The 22,114-nt window shown below is 41.2% G+C and overlaps 1 protein-coding gene across 1 annotated transcript; it reads left to right on the top strand.

Annotated features, from left to right (window-relative positions):
- The first annotated feature begins 840 nt into the window (after positions 1 to 840).
- Positions 841 to 22,075, top strand: CLN5 (CLN5 intracellular trafficking protein). The gene is made up of 4 exons (XM_003409387.4): positions 841 to 1,022; positions 5,553 to 5,718; positions 6,596 to 6,821; positions 17,457 to 22,075. Exons 1-4 carry the CDS (start codon positions 856 to 858, stop codon positions 17,966 to 17,968), a joined length of 1,071 nt encoding a protein of 356 aa, XP_003409435.1. The 5' UTR covers positions 841 to 855; the 3' UTR covers positions 17,969 to 22,075.
- Positions 22,076 to 22,114: the final 39 nt, after the last annotated feature.

Here is a 22,114-nt window from a genome sequence, read left to right as displayed (position 1 = left end):
ATGTGCTATTTACAGGCGTAAGTCACTATTTGTTTATAATGTCCTGACAGGTCACCAAGGTCTCACCGAAAGCAGGACATTTGATCCCACTGTTCAGATGTTTGAAGGGTCAAAGGGAGATGTAGAATTTTCTTCCCTCTTGAAGTGATAGATTCAAACAAGAAAGAACATCTGGGAGAAAGGTGGATTAAATAGCATTCAGAATAGGTGCATGGACCATACATTATGAGTGTTGGCCACTGTCATCACCACTAGCTTAGGTTGTGTGAGGACAGTCATTTCCCCATTACTGTTCCAGCCTTTTTAACCACACCCATCACCTCCAAATAAAGATTTTCATTTACTCAAATGTTTGTCAGCATTTACTCTGGGTCCAGTGGGATTAAGAGCCTGATGCTATCCAAAGGAGGGGCCTTGGGCCGTTTTGATTATGTTTGGGTTGTTGTTGTTGTTGTGGGAAGTCAGACAAAGCTCTACAGAAAAGGATCTTTCAATTGTTATATAAAGAGATAGCCCCAAGTTCTCTGAGGTGCCAGAGCGAAGCGCCTTCCGGGTCCTTTACCTTCTCGAAATAGCTAGGAAGCTTCCACAGAGCAGGGAGCGCGAGAGAGGAGGAAACAAGAGCGGTTCAGAGACCCCGGCGCTTCGCTCCGCCTCGCGCTCAGGGGAGGTGTTACGTGCTGCGGCGACCGGAAAATGCGGCCGAGTCCCCGGCCAGGGCAGTAGCCGCAGCCGGCCGCAGCCCGGGCCCGGGTTCGCGCACAGCGCGGGAGGAGCAGCTCCGCGCATGCTCGGCTAGAGGGCTCCTCCGCCGTCGCCGGGCTCCGGAAGTCCGGAAACTCGGGAAGCCGCCGCATGGCGCGGGCGGGGATCGCCGGCCCGGGGCCCGGGGGGCAGCGGGGTGCGGCCCTGGGACGCGCGCCTTGGCGTTGGGCCCTGGCGGTGCTCTGGCTGACGGCGGCCCCCACTTGGTCCCCGGCCTCGGGAGACCGCGCCCGGCGCCAGTGGCCGGTGCCTTACAAGTGAGTGTGGGCGTGGTGGGCGTGGGCGCGCGGGCTCTCGCCGACCTCTCTGCGCGCGCACGGCCGTGGTGCGTGTGCGATCCGCGTCGGTGCGCGGGCCTTGGTGTCCGCGTTCTCCCGGGGACGCTCGGGACGGCGAAGAGCCCCGTATCTACGATTCAGAGCAAAGTTGAGAACTCGAGGGTGTCAGCTGCTTGTTGCGCGCCGCCCTGGGCCTTCGTACGGTTTAACCGTGCTTCAGGACAGTCCAGAATCGTGCAAGAAAACAGACATCATGGTGTTTTATCGAATGCTTTTTAGATGGAAATGACTGACGCCTCTTTGAATAGTTTGAGAAGATGATTTCAATTTCGGATTTGTTACTTATTTTATGCACTATCATTAGTTATTAGTATTTAGCATTTGGCACAATTTGTAAGGCGACTAGCCCGTCCTTGTTTTTCTAGGACTTCCCTGGTTTTAGCCCTGAAAGTCCTGTGTCCTGGGAACCCTCACCCTCTCAGTTCCAGGCAAGCTGGGTCACCTCGCTTCTGCACCTTGAGCCTGGAAGCAGGAGGATCATAAGTCAGGGACAGAGACTGCAAAAGTATTTACACGCGTAAGACTGTCAAGTAGTTAAACACAGAAAAAACACGGTGGCAACCTCAGGCAGGAGCACCTCAGCCGTTTTTGAAAACAGATTTGGATCCACTGAGGTCACTGAAGATGAGATGGATGACACAGTAGTGAATTGGAGAGGCAGGATAATCTAGTGGTTAGGAGCAGTTCTGGGTTCTGACTGCCGGGTGGGGATCAAATCTGGCTCCACCACCGCTCGCCGTGTGATCGTGGCTAATCTGCCCAGTGTCTCTATACCTACATGTCCTTAGTCAGAAAGTAGGAAGAGTAGCAACTTCCTTACAGTGTTGTTAGTATTAAAGATATTAATACTCACTGATGTTAATGCTTGATATTAGCATTAGCTCATTGAATGGCTTGTACTGCTTCCAGGTTTTGCGTGATAAACATGAGGAAAAGAGAAATTTTGGATTGAAGTTAGTATTTTTTTAATACTAATTAATTGTCCATACCAAAAAAACCAAACCCGCTGCCGCTGAGTCGATTCCGACTCATGGCGACCCTATAGGATAGAGTAGAACTGCACTGTGGAGTTTCCAAGGAGCACCTTGGTGGATTCGAACTGCCAACCTCTTGGTTAACAGCTATAGCACTTAAACACTATGCCACCAGGGTTTCCAAATTGTCCATAGAAGGTAAAAATGGAGTATCCAATAAAACAAGTGAGAGGTTGTAAATTCAGAACTACTTAAGATTAGGGTAAGGCGCTGGCTATATAGCCTCTTAAAAAAAAAAAAAAAACAAAACTTTGCCATCGAGTCGATTCCGACTCATTTTGACCCTATAGAACAGAGTAGAACAGCCCCACAGGGTTTCCAAGGTTGTAATCTCTGCAGAAGCAGACTGCCACATCTTTCTCCCACAGAGTGGCTGGTGGGTTCAAACCTGCCAGCCTTTCAGTTAGCAGCTGAGTACTTAACTATTGTACCACCAGAGCCTTTCAATATGAGGATAAAAAAAAAAACCCAAACCTGTTGCCGTCGAGTTGATTCTGTCTTATAGCGACCATATAGGACAAAGTAGAACTGCCCCACGAAATTTCCAAGGAGTGGCCCTTGAATCCAAACTGGTGATCTTTTGGTTATTAGCCTGAACTTTTAACCACTGTGCCACCGGGACTCCATATGGCCTCTAAGTGTTTCATTAAATGTTTCAAATATTAAATACATAACCCATCACATTTCCTCAAATGTAATGCATTTTGATTCTTAAGTTCACACTTAAATTATGCTTTTCAAATTACCTTTGGTCTAAAATAAATTGCTATGAGTCGGAATCAACTCTACAACAACAGGTTTTTTTTTTTAAATAAATTCTGCTGTAAGTGAAACTCATTAAAAAAATGAAAAAGACACTGTGTATAGTTAATGTATATCTTTAAACCAGGTAAACCAAACTTATTGACATAGAGTTGATTCCAACTCATGGCAACCCCGTGTGTTGCAGAGTAGAACTTTTCCATAGGGTTTCCTCCTTGGCTGTAATCTTGATGGAAGCAAGCTTTTTCTTTTGTGGCATGGCTGAGTGAGTTCAAACCATTAACCTTTAGGCTAGTAGTCAAGAGCAGATCATTTGTGCCACCTATAACCTATAAGGAAACCCTCATGGTGTAGTGGTCAAGTGCTGTGGCTGCTAACCAAAAGGTTGGCAGTTCGAATCCACCAGGCAGTCCTTAAAAGCTCTTTGGGGCAGTTCTACTCTGTACTGTAGGGTTACTGCGAGTCGGAATGGACTCGACGGCAACCAGTTTAGTTTGGTTTTAATAGTATCTGTAAAACAGTTAAGTCTACCCAAGTCTCATAAACTTCAGAGGGCAGGTGTTAATGTTTTTGGTTAACATCAAGTTTTATTAATCTCTTACGTTAAAATATAAATTTTTGTTGCTGTCTTACAAATGCAAAAGAGTAAGTCTGTCTGGAACCTTAAGGATCTAGGGTTCTTACAGGAGAAAGGGAGATACCTTATTTGTCTTTCTTTTCATAGTGGCAAGTATGGAAGGTTCTACAGAGCTGAATTCAGTCATAACCTCCCCGCCCACCCCGTCCTGTTGCTATGGCCTTCTCAGGCCGCCTTCTTTTCTTGCCTGTATTACTTGGCTCTGAATAAGTGACTGTTTTTGAGATGATATTTTATTTTCCTAACTGGGCTCTCAGCCTTAATTTGGCCTCTCTCCCTACCCTTTCTACTTCATAAGGTAAAATTTTTTTATATATCAAATTCAGTGAAATCAGATCTACTTAGATCCTTAAAGCTCACTCCCATGGTATCCCCAGTATTGTGACTCTAGAAAGCGCCCTTTACACTATGTCGTCGTTGTGTGCCATTGAGTCCTTTCCAACAGATAGCGACCCTATAGGACAGTGTAGAGCTGTCTCATAGGGTTCCCAAGGAGTGGCGGATGGATTCGAACTGCCGACCTTTTGGTTAGCACCCTGAGCTTTTAACCAGTTCGCCACCACGGCTCCACACTATATCTGTGGGCAAAATGACTAGTTCCCTGCTTACCTCTCTTCTCACCACCCCTGCCTTGAAGCCAGAATTTCAGTCTTATGTGCCCACTTGAGACTCTTCCAGTGTGCCATGCTTGCGACCAACTTGTCCTGCTTATAATACTTGGTGTTTTCTCCCCTTTTCTGTCCTAACCTCCTTCCTAAGTACTTTAAAAACCTAGCCAGTTCTTCATCTTCTTCCTTACCCACCCATCTCTCACCAGGCTAAAATGATTTCTCCTTCCTTTGGGCCCACACAGGACTTTGCCCATTCCTTTAATTTAGTACTTAGCACCCATCCTGTTGCTGTCGAGTCAATTCTGACCCAAAGTGACCTTATATGACAGGGCAGAACTGTCCCATAGTTTCCAAGGCTGTAGTCTTTACAGGAGCAGGCTGCCATATCTTTCTCCCCCAGAGCAGCTCATGGGTTCAGACAGTGACCTTTGGGTTAGCAGCTGAGCATTAACCACTGTACCACTAGGGCTCCTTAACACTTACCACACTGAATCCTAATTGCTTGTTTAATCTCTTCCCTACTCTACCCCAAACTCTGTAAAGAGAATTTTCATTTTTGTTTTCCTTCTTCCCAGCATAGTGTCTTATACATTGTAGGTCATCAGTAAATACTGATTAAAGAAATGTTGGCTAATTCTTTAGAAAATATAATATATATTGTATTTAATCATCATATTTCAGCACATTCTTTTTAATGTACAAATTGTTTGGAAAATTAAATCTCATTTGAAAAATATTCACTTAACAGCAAACATTTGTATGTCTCCTATGATAGGCTCCAGATCTATGAACATTTTAGGACATGGTGCCGCCTTTAAAATTCTCATGAGAGCAGGGAGCAAGGAGGCGTGCATTTATCAAAGTGTTTTTTGTTTATCATGTGCTATTAGACATGAAGACCCTGGGTGGTACAAACACTAAACCAAAATCAGCAGCTCAAACTCACCCAGCAGTGCCATGGAAGAAAGGCCTGGTGATCTGCTTCTATAAAGATTATAGCCAAGGAAACCCTATGGAGCAGTTCTACTCTGTAACACATGGGGTCGCCATGAGTTGGAATTGACTTAATGGCAGTGGGTTCGGCTTGGTTATTAAAGACATGATTGGAGTCTATTCACAGGATAAGAAATTAAGGGTGTGTTTATATTTATGCAGTAAGGTATAAACTTTGAATATTTTCCTTAAAAACATTGTTAGGTGCTGTTGATTTGGTTCTGACTCATAGCGACCCTGTGTACAACAGAATGAAACACTGCCCAGTCCTGTACTGTCCTCACAGTCGTTGCTTTGCCTGAGTCCATTGTTGCAGGCACTGTATCAATCAAAAAACAAGGTTACTGACTGAAATTAAAATCTAAAATGTGTGAGAAGAACCAGATTCCTGACAGAATTTTTTTTTTATTAGACGCTTTTCCTTCCGTCCAGAACCAGATCCTTATTGCCAAGCTAAATATACTTTCTGTCCAACCGGCTCTTCTATCCCAGCTATGAAGGGTGACGATGTCATTGAAGTCTTTCGATTACAAGCACCAGTGTGGGAATTTAAATATGGAGACCTCCTGGGTCACATGGTAAGGATGCATCTTGATCTTATGACTTTGGTTAATTAAATAATTTGGTTAATGAAATTGATTTGAGGGATTAAACACTTAAAATGGCAGATTTTAGATCATGTTTATTGACGTTCCTCCTGGCATGTTTAAAACGAGTAGTCAGAAATAATTATCAGATTTTGTAATACTGGAGCAAATGCAATGACTTTAATACTTTTTAATATTCTGAAAAGGAGCCTGGATGGTGCCAGCCGTTTTCGCTCGGCTGCTAACACAAAGGTTGGTGGCTCATACCCACCCAGCAGCTCCACGGAAGAAAGCCCTAATGCCTGCTTCCGTAAAGATTACAGCCAAGAAACTCTATGGAGCGGTTCTACTCTGTTACACAGGGGGTCTTCATGAGCCAGGGGCCAACTCTGCTGCAGCTGACAACAGCAACAGTTTTCTGAAGCTGAACCCAACTCCTGGAAATCAGAAAGGAGAAGGCAAGGGGCAGGGCAGGGAGGAAGCACTTCTTGATTTCCAGGCCTTGGGTCCACACTTTTCCTAGGTTGGCTCAGCATGTAGCCTTTGATGACCCTGTGAGGTACGTAGAGTTTCTTCCTGAGACTGTGGCGTGGAGGCTTCCAGGACTTTTTCTCAGCTGTGAGGAAATTATGAGCGAGTCTATATAGCATATGTCCTTCCTATCAGAGATGAGCTGCGGTCACTAAGCCCAGAGTGGATGGGGGACTGGAGTGTGTGGCGCCTCAGAGTGTAGCAGCATGGAAGAGGGCTGGGCAGTTCTTCTGCTGGATATGTATTGGAGATATACTAACCACATTTGTTCCCTTCGGTTTACGTGGATCAGTGGTTGCTTTACACATGCTTTTATACATGTGTTGTCTTTATGTAGAAAATCATGCATGATGCTGTCGGATTCAGGAGTACTTTAACTGGCAAAAACTACACAATGGAATGGTACGAGCTTTTCCAACTGGGAAACTGCACATTTCCCCATCTCAGACCTGAAATGAGTGCCCCCTTCTGGTGTAATCAAGGAGCTGCCTGCTTTTTTGAAGGAATTGATGATCTTCACTGGAAGGAAAATGGGACACTGGTTCTGGTAGCAACCATGTCAGGTAAGTTTGAGAAATAGGGCAGTGTTTGATGATTGTGTGAATACCCAGATGAAAGGAATTTCTTTCATTGAGGCATTTCAGTAATGGTCTCCTTTTTAGAGGTCATTTGTAAAGCATATTTTCGAAACCACTAACCCTTGACCCAAACTGTTACTCAAGTAACATTTCATCTCTGACTATAGGAAGTGAGTAGTTTTATTTCCTGATCAGTGACCATGGTTAAAAAAAAAAAAAAATGAATGAAACGATGAAACACTTTGTCCAGTTAAATTGGACTTTCTAAATAAGGTAATGGGGCAAGATCCACAAAATGCCTGAAAAAAATAGTTACTAAAGAACTTGTTAACTGCGTTTGAAAAAAAGTTATGGTAATGATAAAATGCTTTTATGTGGAGAAGTAATAATAATTGCTGTCATTCATTTGGACTTACTCTGGGCCTAGCACTGTTGGTGTTTTACACGTATGTGTATGTATCATATCATATGTTTATGTATATATAGGTGTTTTATGTATGTATGTATCATTTATCATCACAGCAGCCTTCTGAGATAGTTACTTTTATTTTCCCCGTTTTAAAGATGGGGAAACTGAGATACAGCTAAGTAAGTGGCATACAGATCCTGGCAGTTAAGCCTCATAGGCCATTCTCTTAACTCTGTGTTACCTCCCAAAACATATATATTTGAGGCTCCTGGAGCAATTAAAAAATTTTATGTCTGAGATTTGGTTTGATAAAACAGTTGAAATTTTGCTACATTTGTGGCATGGTTGACTAGTGATGAAAGAATTCAGCCAGAACTTTCATTGGCAACTTGTTGTGTGGCTTGGGCAAATCATCATTTTACCTCGTTGCCCTAGTTACCTCGTTGGTGGAATAGAGATACCACCATTGTGTTTTTGAGATAAGAATTTGCCCATATAATTTATAGAGCTCTACACTGCAAAGAGATGTTCTCCCAAAAAAGGTGGAAACATTCTGAAAATGATGTTTGTGATAAGAATTTTTCAGTGAATCACAGGACTTAGGACTTGAGTGCTTCCCACTCTTTACAAAGCATTTTGAGATGTTAACTCACAGTATGCTGAGGGAGAGGAGATAACACTGCTTCCTTTTACAAATGAGGAATTGAGGCCCAGCCTCTTAAGGTCACAGAACCAGATGTAGCAGAACCAGGACTAGAACTGAGGTCTTTTAAATGTAATCAGGATGCTATTTTCTAATCTCCTCTTCTAATTGATATTCCCCAAACCAGCCCTATAATATAAAAGCTCATCTCTCTTTTAACAGTGCTCAGTAAGATAAATAGCTAGTCTTTCTTTCATTCTAGACTGGTTCACATCTCTTCTTTCTCCATTTCTACCTACTATATTATGTGAAAATTCTTTCTTCTGACATAAATCTGTGTTCAGTGATCACATGAACAGGGATCACTATTTCCTGTAAATGTTTGTAATACGCCAGTGCTTAAGTCTTTTTTTTTTTAATTGTGCTTTAGGTGAAAGTTTACAGCTCAAGTTAATTTCTCATACAAAAATTAAAACACACGTAGTTATGTGACACTAGTTGCTATCCCTATAATATCTCAGCACACTCCTCTTTTCCATTGCGGATTTCCCGTGTCCCTAACCCTTTCTGCTTTCTCAGCTCGCCTCTGGACAGGAGCTGCCCATTTAGTCTCATGTATCTACCTGAACTAAGAAGCACACTCTTCACAAGTATCATTTTATGTCTTATAGTCCAATCTAATCTTTGTCTGAAGAGTTGGCTTTGGGAATGGTTTTAGTTCTGGGTTAACAGAGAGTGCAGGGGCCATGTCTTCTGGGGTTCCACCAGTCTCAGTCATACCATTAAACCTGGTCTTTGTACTAGAATTTGAGTTCTGCACCATGCTTTTCTCCTGCTCCGTCGGGAACTCTCTGTTGTGTTCCCTGTCAAGGCGGTCATTGGTGGTAGCTGGGCACCATCTGGTTCTTCTGGTCTCAGGCTGATGGACTCTCTGGTTTATGTGGCCCTTTCTGTCTCTTGGGCTCATATTTACCTTGTGTCTTTGGTGTTCTTCGTTCTTCTTTGCTCCAGGTGGGTTGAGACCAATTGATGCATCTTAGGTGGCTGCTCGCTAGCTTTTAAGACGCCAGACGCCACTCACCAAAGCGGGATGCAGATCTTCTTCTTAATAAACTTTTTTATGTCAGTTGATCTAGGTGTCCCCTGAAACCATGGTCCCTAAACCCCCGTCCCTGCTACTCTGTCCCTCGAAGTATTTGGTTGTATTCAGGAAACTTCTTAACTTTTGGTTTAGTCCAGTTGTGCTTGACTTCCCATGTATTGTGTGTTGTCTTTTCCCTTCACCTAAGATAATTCTTGTCTACTATTCTAGTTAGCAAATACCCCTCTGCCTCCTTCCCCACCCTGATGACCATCAAAGAATGTTTTCTTCTGTGTTTAAACCTTTTCTTGAGTTCTTATAATAGTGGTCTCATACAATATTTGTCTTTTTATGGCTGACTAATTACACTCAGCATAATGCCTTCCAGATTCCTCCATGTTTTGTGAATTCATCCTTCTTTATCGTTTTGTAGTATTCCATTGTGTGAATATACCACAGTTTGTTTATCCATTCATCTGTTGATGGGAACCGAGGTTATTTCCATCTTTTTGCAATTATGAACGGTGCTGCAGTGAACATGGGTGTGCATATATCTATTCATGTGAAGGCTTTTATTTCTCTAGGGTATATTCCAAGGAATGGAATTGCTGGATCCTATGGTACTTCTATTTCTAGCTTTTTAAGGAAGCACCAAATTGATTTCCAAAGTGGTTGTACCATTTTACATTCCCACCAGCGGTGTATAAGTGTTCCAGTCTCCGCACAACCTTCCAATATTTATTATTTTGTGTTTTTTGGATTAATGCTAGCTTTGTTGAGATGAGATGGTATCTCATTGTAGTTTTGATTTTCATTTCTAATGGCTAATGATCATAAACATTTCCTTAGTATCTGTTAGCCGCCTGAATGTCTTCTTTCCTGAAGTACGTATTCCTATCCTTTGCCCATTTTTTAATTGGGTTATTTATCTTTTTGTTGTTGAGTTTTTGCAGTATCTTGTAGATTTTAGAGATTAGACTCTGGTGGGATATGTCGTAGCCAAAATTTTTTTCCCAGTCTGTGCATTGTCTTTTTATTCTTTTAGTGAAATCTTTGGATGAGCATAAGTGTGATATTTAGGAGCTCCAAGTTATCTAGTTTCTCTTCTGCTGTCTGTGCATTGGTAGTAATGTTTTGTATTCTGTTTATATGATACATTAGGGTTCCTAGGGTTGTCCCTATTTTTTCTTCCGTGATTTTTATCGTTTTAGATTTTATATTTAGGTCTTTGATCCATTTCGAGTTAGTTTTTGTGCATGGAGTGAGGTACGGGCCTTGGTTCATTTTTTTGTAGATGGACATCCAGTTACACCAGCACCATTTGTTGAAGAGACTGCCCTTTCCCCATTTAATGGACTTGGGGCCTTTGTCAAACACCAGCTGCTCTTAGGTGGGTGAATTTATGTCGGGATTCTCAATTCCTGTTCATTGCTCTATCTGTGTATCTGTTGTTCTACCGGTACCAGGTGGTTTCGATTACCATGGCGGTATAACGGGTTCTAAAATCAGGTAGTGTGAGGCCTCCCACTCTGATCTTCTTCAGTAATGCTTTACTTGCCTGGGGCCTCTGCTCTTTCCATATGAAGTTGGTGATTTGTTTCTCCATCTCATTAAAAAATGCCATTGGAATTTGGATCAGGATTGCATTGTATCTGTAGATCGCTTCGGGTAGAATTGACATTTTCACAGTGTTGAGTCTTCTGATCCATGAGCAAGGTATGTTTTTCTACTTAAGTAGGTCTCTTGGTTTCTTGCAATAGTGTCTTGTAGTTTTCTTTGTCTTTTACGTTTCTGGTTAGATTTATTCCTAAATATTTTATCTTCTTGAGGGCTGTTGTAAATGGTATTGATTTGGTGATTTCCTCTTCAAAGTTGCTTTGTTGGTATAGAGGACTCCAACTGATTTTTATATGTTTATCTTGTATCCTGATACTTTGCTGAAATCTTCTATAGTTCCAGTAGTTTTCTTGTGGATTCTTTGGAGTTTCCTGTGTATAACATCGTATCATCTGCAAATAGGGATACTTTTTTACTTCTTCCTTACCAATTTGGGTGCCCTTTACTTCTTTTTCTAGTGTAATTGCTCTGGCTAGGACCTCCAGTTCAATGCTGAATAAGAGTGGTAATAAGGGGCATCCTTGTTTGGTTCCTCTTCTCAAGGGGAATGCTTTCAGACTCTCTCCATTTAGGATGATGTTGGCTATTGAATTTGTTATAAATGCCCTTTATTATGTTGAGGAATTTCCCTTCTATTCCTATTTTGCTGAGAGTGTCTATCATGAATGCGTGTTGGATTTTGTCATATGCCTTTTCTGCATCAGTTGATAAGGTCATGTGGTTCTTGTCTTTTGTTTTATCTCTGTGATTATTTTTCTAATGTTGAACCTTCCCTGCATACCTGAAATGAATCCCATTTGGCCATGGTGAATTATTTTCTTGATATGTTGTTGAATTCTTTTGGCTAGAATTTTGTGTCTGTGTTCATGAGGGATATTGGTCTGTAGCTTTCTTTTATCGTGGTGTCTTTACCTGGTTTTAGTATCAGGGTTATGCTGGCTTCATAGAATGAGTTTGGGAGTATCCCATCCTTATCAATACTCTGAAATACCTTTATAAATAATGGTGTTATGAGTTGGAATTGACTCGACGAAGGCAGTGGGTTGTAGTGGTGTTAACTCTTCTCTGAAAGTTTGGTGGAATTCTCCAGTGAAGTCGTCAGGGCCAGGAATTTTTTTGTTGGGAGTTTTTTAATTACCTTTTCAATCTCTTGTTTTGTTATAGGTTTATTTAGTTGTTCTGCCTCTGTTTATGTTAGTTTAGGTAGGTAGTGTGTTTCTAGAAATTAGTCCCTTTCCTCTAGGTTTTCAAATTTGTTGGAGTACAGTTTTTCCTAGTATTCTGTTACGATTCTTTTAATTTCAGTTGGGTCTCTTGTGATAGTGTCCTTCCTTATCCTTTGTGGTAGATTTTACTTTAAAATCTCTATTTTGTGAGAAATCAATATTGCAGCTCCTTCTCTTTTTCAATTATTGTTTGCTTGGTATATATTTTTCTGTCCTTTGAATTTTAGTTTGTTTGTATCTTTAAGTCTAAGGCGTGTCTCTTGTAGGCAGCATATAGATGGATTGTGTTTTTTTAATCCATTCTGCCCCTCTTTGTTGGTGCGTTTAGTCCATTTACATTCAGCATAATTATTGATAGGTAGGAGTTTAGCGATGTCATTTTGCTGTCTTTGTGTGTGTGTGTGTTGTTAACAGTTTCTTTGTTCCACTTAATTTTCTGGGCTGAGTCGTTTTTCTTCATGTATTTTGTTTTCATCTTTTTCATTGTTGTTGATTTTGTATTTGCTGAGTCTTTATTTTAATGTGAGTTTTTTATTTTAATGTGTAGGATTGTTAGTTTCCTTTGTGATTACCTTAATATTTACCTCTGTTTTTCTAAGTTTAAACCAATTTTTTATTCCTTGATTTCTTCTTCATACGAAAGATCCACAACTACATTATTCAGTCCTTCTTTCTTGTTTTAATGTTGTCATCTTTTACTTATTGACATCTCTGTTTCCCTGTTTTCAGTGTTTTAGCTTTAATTTTTTTGTGTGTGACTTCCCTATCTGGATTGATATCTGGTTGTTCTGTCCTGTGTTCTAGTCTTGGGTTGTTATGTGATGTTACTGATTTTCTAACCGGAGGAGTTCTTTTAGTATTTCTTGTAATTTTGGCTTGGTTTTTACAAATTCCCTAAACTTCTCTTTGTCTGGAAATGCCCTAATTTCACCATCATATTTGAGAGACAGTTTTGCTGAATATATAATTCTTGGCTGGCAGTGTTTTTCCTTCAAGGCTTCATATATGTCATCCCATTGCCTTCTTGCCTACATGGCTTCTGCTGAGTAGTCCAAGTTTAGTCTTACTGACTCCTTTGTAGGTGACTTTTCACTTATCCCTAGCCGCTCTTAAAATTCTCTCTTTATCTTTGGTTTTGGGAAGTTTGACGGTAATGTGTCTTTCTTTTGGGATCTACCTTGTGTGGGGTTTGATGAGCTTCTGGGATAGATATCTCCTTATCTTTCACAATATCAGGGAAGTTTTCTGCTAATAAATCTTAAGCAATTCTCTCTGTATTTTCTGTTATTCCCACCTGTTCTGGCATTCCAATCACTAGTAGGTTATTCCCCTTGATAGAGTTCCACATAATTCTTAGGGTTTTTTCTTTGTTTTTAAATTCTTTCATCTGATTGGTGTCAAGTGCTTTATCTTCAGTCTCACTAATTCTGACTTCTATTGCCTTGATTCTGCTCCTATGACTTTCTATTGAGTGGTCTAACTCTGAAATTTTATTTTTAACCTCTTGGATTTCTGTTTGCTGTCTCTCTGTGGATTCTCACAGCCTGTTAAATTTGTCATTATGGTCTTGTATAACCTTCTTGAATTCTTCTGTTACTTTATCTGTATGTTCCTTGGCTTGTTCTGCATTTTGCCTGATATCCTTCCTGATCTCTTGAAGAGCCCTGTAGATGAACCTTTTTTTGAATTCTGCCTCTGGTATCTCCAAAAGATTCTCCCCCTCCGGAAGGTTACTTGGTTCTTTGTTTTGGGTGCTTGCTGAAGCCATCATGGTCTCCCTCTTCATGTGATTTGATATTGACTATTGTCTCCAAGCCATCAATAAGTTATTATATTTATTTATTTTATGTTTATCTACTGTGTCCTAGCTTCTTGTTTTGTTTGTTTTGATATGCCCAAATAGGCTGGTTGTGTGAGCTAGTTTGATCATTGGCATCTTTGAAGCTCTCACGTCCTGTCATCAGGTGGTTAGAGCTGTTACGAAGTGTGTGAGCCCAGGAGTCCGTTTACTTTTCTTGTATGGATTCAACTCAAGCGCCCAGCATATGGTCCAGGCTCTCAACTACAGTTTTAGATGGCCAGAGATGATTGGAGTAGGCACAGGTATCTGTCTGCAGTAGGGCATCACATGCTGAGCAATGCAGGGGTTTGATGGCTGCCTCTGTCTGGGAGGAGAGTGTGCTCTTGTTCCCTAGAGGGTGTGGGTGGGTGGGCTTTACAGCCAGGCCATGGGCACCCAGTGCTGTTGGGTGTAAGGATTGAGAGGAATCCTTTACTCTTGGATCCCTGTCATGAGAACCCGGCTTAGTGGGCAGGGCAGTGTCAAATGTCACAAATCTGCTACTTCCCCTTATAGCCGATATAGTTGAAAGTAGGCTTCAGGTATATACCCTGTTGTACTGTGCTAATGAGGACTTGTGCCGTTGAAATGGGCCCATACAGGTTTGTGCAGGGGTGAAAGGCATTCAGACTCTGTGGACCACTTATGACTGTACCTAGGCAAAGGGGCTGTGCCTTCCCTGAGTTCCTGACTTATGGGAGCTGGCAGGTTATTTTTTCCTATTTTTTAATTTGTTCCCCCTCCAAAGCCAGGAGAATGGCTCAGAGTGCGTGACAGGTCCTACTTGCAGCCCAGGGGTTGCGGCAATCACTGAAGCTGGCCCAGGACCTGGTGCAGAGTGGGGAACGGGTAGGCAAATGGGAGAGAGGTTCTTTCCAAAGGGGGTGTTTTTTCGCTCTGCGCGGTAGGTTAGACACACGTACTTATCTTTTGCTGATTGAGCACCGCTTCTCACTGGTTCTGGAGGGTTGAACAGACTCTCCACCGCTTGGTCTTTCCCAATGTGGAAAACATGTCCCGAGCACCACTGCTTGCCTCACCGCACATGCCAACCAGTCCAGCCTGCAGGGTGCTGTTTCCCACCAGGTCAGGTCTGGCAACTCCTCGCTGCTTCTGAACTGTCTCTCCTGCCCCCTGCCGCTCAGTCCGATTCCTCAACTTTGCCTTGGATGTTCAGGGCTCCTAGGTTGTCACATGTAATGGAGTCACTTTTTTGGGGGGGGTCTTTGTTGTAAGAGGAAGCATCTGACTACTCCGCCTCCTTGGCCCAGCCTCCCTCCAGTGCTTCAGTCTTTTAGGTCATCCATCTGCCTGGTGATTAATCCTGTTTACTGGCCTTTTTTCATGTTATGAAATAGTGCTTTGAAGCATTCTTATCTCTGAGATGCAGTAGTGGCTTTAAAATTGAAAAGCACTAAAAATACAATATCCCTAATTCTAAGAAAACAGGATTTATATTATTCCACAATTTTAATTAATGAAATTGATAAAGGCAGCTGTTTTTTCATTGTACAAGAACTGAAGTGTTGGTTTTATGGACTTGTAATAACCGTTGCATGGGGCCAGTGACCTGACCTCATCTAACGTCAGGAAGGGAGAATCAAGTTCAACACCCCGAGGCTGATCCTATGAGGTGGAAGTCAGACATGCCTCCTCTTTCCATAGTCTTTACCAGCTCTGACACCAACCATCCCTCCCAGAGCACTCTCTACTTCTCTGGTAGTTTCTATAATTCATTGCAATGGCCACACTGAAGTCACAAACCATACTCAGAATTATGGTGTTTATTAGGGAAGTAACAGGTTACAGGAAACCCTGGCGGCGTAGTGGTCAAGTGTTACAGCTGCTAACCAAGAGGTCAGCAGTTCGAATCTACGAGGCGCTCCTTGGAAACTCTATGGGGCAGTTTTACTCTGTCCTATAGGGTTGCTATGAGTCGGAATCGACTCGATGGCAGTGGGTAACAGGTTATAATTCAGGTTCAGGAACACTCAAGGATACAATTCTTCTGTCAGGACAGCCTCTTTGCAGCTCTGCTTACAGGCACGCCTCTCCCTGGCCTCAGTCTCTGCCCAGAGACACTCAGCTTTCTCTCCATGGGCTGGGAAGCCCACTACTCTGTCTCCTGTGAGTCTCTCCATCCTTGGTGGTGGTGGGCTCTTCTTTTTTCCTTCTGGGGTGGCTCATTTCAAGCTCAGTAGGATGGCAAAACTGACCAATCCCTTTGGTAGGCCACAATTACCCTGTCACTCAGTCCTACCCAATCACCAGGGTGGAAGTTACAAAACCATGGTGAGAAAGGCCACACGAAAGCAATCCATTACATTGCAGGACTCAAGTTGGAGTCACCAAAAAAGATTTCTCACACAGTGACAACGTGAAATGTTGGGGCCAACCCTGTTAGACGTTATGAATGCCCATATGGAAGTTGTAACTGTGCAGGGTATGGTGCTGCCTAAATGTTTGGAGAGTTTCTTCTGGTCTGGTGCAAGGTAGTAGGAGGTCAGGATTAGACATCCTGGAATCTGAGCTTGATTCATTAGAGAATTTTTGTGGTGGGTGGAAATGTCAACAGAATTACAGCAGCTGTAATACAGAGAGAAAAGGGACCTAACAAAGGTGGATGGGTTATGGTGTTTCCTCTTGTATCTATTGTAGGCAGCTGTTCATATGTATGCATACCTTTCTTTGCGATAGAGAAGCTCCATATCGTTCCCTCCTTAACAGTTTCTTCAATTGCCCTTGCCCCATTCACCACTTCCTCGGCCATAATTCTTTCCTTGCTTTCTTTTTCTTTTCTGTCTCTGGATCCAAGGTTTGCTGTGTGAGGTAGAGAAAGAGGGCTTCAGCATTTGTATAATTTTACTTTTCGCTGATAGCTTAAATGATACAGGTATGCTTCGCTTAACATCCACAATATGTTCTGTGAGGACGTTCTGTGATTTGGATGTTGTGTGAACGTGGTGTTGTATGTAGGAGAGAGGCATATAGCGCTGCCACCAGGCAGGCCCAGGACTCGTGCTGCCATGCTGAGGGACTGCATGAAAACCTTGGATCCACTGCCACCGGTCCTGCATGGTTGCCAGGGCTCTGACAGCTGCACCTGGCCCCCCGCCCACCACTCCAGTGGCTGGCTACTTTCTGTTCCTTCCTCCCTGCCTGCCTTCCCCTCCCCCCATGGAATTTAAACTTTTCCAGCCCCATTTGCTCCGCCTCTGCCTCCACCTGTTCCCCACCCCCATGCCTTTCCTGCTCCTCCTCCCACCACTGCCACAGCCCATGGGAGGAACCTCAGCTTTGGGCCTGAGCTGACTGGGGCAGTCCCTGCCTGAGGCAAGGGCAGTAGGACAGGCAGCTGCAGATGGATGCTGAAATCCCCTTCCCCTGTTGCCCCAGGGCTGGGGTGGGTATGGGACCTGGAGAGCTAGTGAGAGACAGATCAGATCTCCCTACCAAAGTACTTCTGCGAAGTCCCGGTCTCCCACTGGAATTTCTGAACTTCTTTTTATAACCTTATGGGACCACTGACTTACGTGCTTCGGACACTGCCCAAACATTGTTATGCACGACTTTATAAAATTAGTATGGAAGACTTCTTTTTCTACATCTGTTATGTCTAATGGTTATAATTCAGAAATACCTTATACCTTGGATTATGGAACAAAAATTAGCTGAGTTTGGACTCCCATTGCGGGGCGAAGGTTTAGAAATTTTTAAAAAACTATTGTTTATCCATGTTAGAACACTTAAAGCTTACGCAATAAACTTTGATATTCACAGAGGTAATTTTTCTTTTTTCCCTAGGAAACATGTTTAACAAAATGGCAAAGTGGGTAAAACAGGACAATGAGACAGGTATTTACTATGAGACGTGGACTGTCCAAGCCAGCCCAGAAAAAGGGGCGGAGATATGGTTTGAATCCTACGACTGTTCCAAATTTGTGTTAAGGACATATAGCAAGTTGGCTGAACTTGGAGCAGAGTTCAAGAAGATAGAAACCAACTATACAAGAATATTTCTTTACAGTGGAGAACCTACTTATTTGGGAAATGAAACAACTATTTTTGGACCAGTAGGAAACAAGACTCTTGCTTTAGCCATAAAAAGATTTTATTATCCCTTCAAACCACATTTATCAACTAAAGAATTTCTATTAAGTCTTTTGCAAATTTTTAATGCAGTGATTATGCACAGACAGTTCTATTTATTTTATAATTTTGAATATTGGTTTTTACCAATGAAATTCCCTTTTATTAAAATAACATATGAAGAAATCCCTCTACCTAACAGAAACAGAACGCTCTTTGGTATATAAAACCTGATTCCATCTTTTTTGATTCTGTCTCCAACCACCAGCATCTTGATTTTCCAGGGAGTGACTGTCCATTTGTGGATTTCTTAGGCCATCGTTCCTTGGGGTGCAAAGGTAACGTGCACAGCAGTAGACTTGCTGCATGTTAACATCTCAGGACTTGGAACAAATGTCGGAAATCTCACTGATTGTATTGGCCAAAGTGAGCAGGTTCGGCGATGATGATTTCCATCTCTGAGACTATGATAATGTGGAGAATTATGGTTCACATTAGATATATAGGATCTTTGGAGCCAGTATTTGTAAACTGCGGATATGGTGTACCAACAAATAAAAAATATGCTCGTTGACAGTTTCATGGTGGGAGCTACTTTTTCTGGTAGAGTAGTTAAACTGTTTCAAGTATATTTGGGTAGTTTAGACTGACTTTATATCTTTTATAGCTTTTGGAACTGGGTCTAGTAGTCTGATTGAGCTCCATTCACTTAACCTTAAAGACTTAACTTGGACACCATAGCTGGAGTAGTTTTGCTTCTAAGCTGTAAATACAGTATTACAGAGAACAAATCTGAGGGTTTGATTTCTCACCAGCCTTTTGAAACTAGCCAGTAACTGGCATTTTGTGATTTAACTAGCTTAACATCACTGAACCTTCATTTCCTTATCTCTAAAATGATTCCTCTCTCAGGACTGCTGTAAAGATTAATGTATGTTTGACATTGTAAGGTCTCAATAAATGGTAGCCACAATGATTAATCACAGAACACATCGTCATCCTTGATCTTGCTTAATGTAGTTTAAGTGCCAGCCTCTTATTATTATTATGGTTTCATAATAATCACCTAGACTTTGAACTGATAGCATCGTGCTTCATTGGCTCTTCAAACATTTGTGGTACGAAAATAATCTGGCTGCAGACTTGTCTGGGGAAAGGGGTACCCCACTGCCTTTGTAGTTTGCCATCCTCCTGTTAAAGCTGTCAGCTCAGTGGAAAGGGTGAACTTCCAGAGAAAGGACGTTTTTTTTTTTCAAGTAGCTGCGCTTCCATTGTGGCCATCAAACAAGCTTTCAAGGCCTTCTAAGTATTTAATGATCAATTGAGCACATTCTTTCTATTCATGGAAAAACCACCAGTCAGTAAGATGATGGAACAGACATCAGAGAAAACAATACGTGCTTAATATGTAACTGTTCCAACTGTATTAGTTTCAGCTAACATATGAGTGCTTCCTGTGAAGTTCGTACATTTTCATTGTATTATCATTAAAAGCCTGAATAGATTTTACCTGATCTAAATGAGTAAATTGAGGTCTAGAAAGGTTAAGTGGCTTTTCCAAGGCCACCCAGCTGGTAGTAATGGAATCATATTCAGTTTTTCTGACTGAATCGGGTGGATACATTACGCGAGTTTTCCCATGCTACTCAAAGTGTGGTCACAAACCAGTGCCAGTTCACCAAGTGTTACTGGTCTGTGACAGACATAAATACAGAAATTGGGAGTACAATTTGACAGTAGTTTTGCCTCTTCAATCTAATTTTAAAAAAAGGAACTTGTATTTTGAATGTCTTCATTTCTCTAAGAATTCAATTTTTGTCTTTTTTCAAAAATTTAGGCCCACAATAGATTAAAAACCCAGTCCTTTACCACAGATAGCTTGAGAAGCCCTGCACTGTACCTTTCAGAGGTAATGTCTTCCTCAGATACAGAGAACTTACTTTCACTGCCTCACATTTAGCATGTCTCCTAATGTTAATAGTACCTAAATATGCCTAGTTAATTTTGCCTCTAACCTGCCAGCCATCCTCAGAGTGAATCAAACAAAACCCATTGCCATCGAGTCGATGCCAACTCACAGCAACCATATATAACAGGGTAGAACTGCCCCATAGGGTTTCCAAGGAGCTGCTGGTGGATTTGAACTACCAGCCTTTTGGTTAACAGCCTGAACTCTTAACTACCATGCCATGAGAGCTCAGTCCTCAGAATAAATCAGAAGAAAAACTTAGATCTCTGCATTACCGCCATCTAGTGGTTAAAATCGGGTAATGCCAACTTCCACAGGATTCTCAGCAAAATTGCACTGGCTGGGTAAATAGTATTTCCGATCTCCAGAACTGCAAAGTGACAAGCAAAGGCTCTTGTGCCAGGGTGCTTAGCTGCCAATCACAAAACTTAGTCCCATAAGACTAAATGAGCATAGCTGCACATGGAACCTGAATTTAAAAACAAGATCCTAATATGTTAAAGAGGTGTTGGAGATTTCTCATTATTCCTAATACTAATGTACTCTGAAAGTACCATAGGCTCCGCTGATCGTAGCATAGCATTCAGACAAGTGAGTGCTTTTTATGAATTGATCAAACCTGTCAACTGTACTTAAGAGGGAGGGCTTTCGAGTAGAGAGGATTCAAGAACAAGTTTCAAAACGGTAGTTGAAAAACTAAAAACACGGCCAGGTAGAAATCTGCCTGTTAAATTTTGCTGCCCTTTGAACTACTGTATAACAAGTGTGATTTTTATTTTGCTATAGTTATAAATGTATAAAGTTCCCTTAACTTTCTAAAATTAAACTTTGAAATTTGAATTACATTAGGACTTTAGAATAACTATATTCTCATTAATTCTGGCTCAGTATCGGGTGAGTATGCCCGTAAAGTGCCTTCTCACATATTGTTGCGGGTACAGGAAAGCAGTCAAGGTGAAAATAAGTTTAAAATTTTTGGAACCCAGTATCGGCTCCTTAAAAATCAGAAGACATCACGAGCCTTAGGAAGTTTTACAGTCCACTGTGGTGGCTAATGAATTCTCAGTGACTGTAGTTCCTTTAAGAAGATGCCTTTATTTTTTTTTAATGAATTGTCAGCATATTATATACAAAGAGCAACGTTCCACAACTGCACATATGCTGTTCCGTGTTCACAGCCAGCGGTAACTGGGGCCAGTTTGTCTCTAGCATCTTCCTCATATTTTCCTTTTACTGTCAAGTCAGTTAAAAAAAACTTCCCTTTATACATCCTCTCTCCCTTATTTAAAACGGCTAGGTTACTCATCATTTACCTTTTTACTGGTCTGAAAGCTTTGTGTTCTTTTGAAGTTGGGTGTCAACAATGAGGTGGGATTGTCCTTGCTCCTCGTAGCCCTACAACCAGCCCCACAAGTAAACTGGGGATGGAGTTTGTACAAAGAGCCTTCCAGGCAGAGATTACCTATTTTTTTTTTTTTTCTTAAAAGACCTAGTTTAGGTCTCAGCCTTCTTCACACCAATTCCTCTATCCTGAGCTTTCCCGTAAACACTAAAAATTCTTCTGGAATGTAGTAAATTGATTTAATCTTAAAACAAGCAATTTTTTTATGGATAATATTTTAATGTAAACCGATTACCATAATAAAATGAAGTTAAATTTTTGGAAGCAGTTAAATTAGATGAAAATAGTTTCACTAATTTACAAATTCTTCTGATATACAGATTTACATAATTTCTCCCTAAAAAGGCTAGCTAGGCTCCAGGACCCTTCAAGGTTGATAATTCTATGTCTAAATAATTCTTATTCTGAATGCAGAAAGAACCTACTCCACTGATTTTAACAATTTTCATAATAAAATTTAAAAAATTTATTTTATGGTAAATTTTTAATTTCATATCACTTTAGGCATCAGAGATTATTTCAAAAACAGATATTTGACTAATTTCATATCTTCAAAAACACCAGTCTACCATATACATTCTTTAATTAAACATTTTCCATGGATCTAAAAGAAAAACCATAAATTTGTAAGCTTAACTAATTTTAAAGTCAAACAAGTATATATGTTTGGGTAGCTTTTAAAAATTGTAATACAACAGCGTTAGTAACTATCTTTATTCTCAAATTGATAAAGGCATTTAACAGATACTTTGCAGTATAAACAAATTAAGTACTATACATTTGCCTTATAAAGTGACTTAAAAGTATTCCAAACATTATACAATTCAATTTGTACAAAAAGTAACTGTCCAAATAAAGCTTTGGTAGTAGAACTGATTTAAGTACTGACAAATCCTTTTTCCAAAGTTGTTCAAGAAAAAAAAAAAAAATCTTATCCACTAATAAAAAAAAAAATCTTATCCACTAACAGGTATTTCTTGTACAATCAAAGCTTTTTACTAT

This window comes from Loxodonta africana, chromosome 17, assembly GCF_030014295.1.
Source record: "Loxodonta africana isolate mLoxAfr1 chromosome 17, mLoxAfr1.hap2, whole genome shotgun sequence".
Lineage (NCBI taxonomy): Eukaryota > Metazoa > Chordata > Mammalia > Proboscidea > Elephantidae > Loxodonta > Loxodonta africana.
This window is presented reverse-complemented; position numbering and strand designations above follow the sequence as displayed.

What these genes read in the sequence shown, in the direction of transcription:
- CLN5 (XM_003409387.4), top strand. Translation starts at nt 856, where the DNA reads ATGGCGCGGGCGGGGATCGCCGGCCCGGGGCCCGGGGGGCAGCGGGGT. An exon ending in CAGTGGCCGGTGCCTTACAA is followed by an intron (nt 1,023 to 5,552) that starts GTGAGTGTGGGC and finishes TTTTTTTATTAG; the next exon opens with ACGCTTTTCCTTCCGTCCAG. An exon ending in TCTGGTAGCAACCATGTCAG is followed by an intron (nt 6,822 to 17,456) that starts GTAAGTTTGAGA and finishes TTTTTTCCCTAG; the next exon opens with GAAACATGTTTAACAAAATG.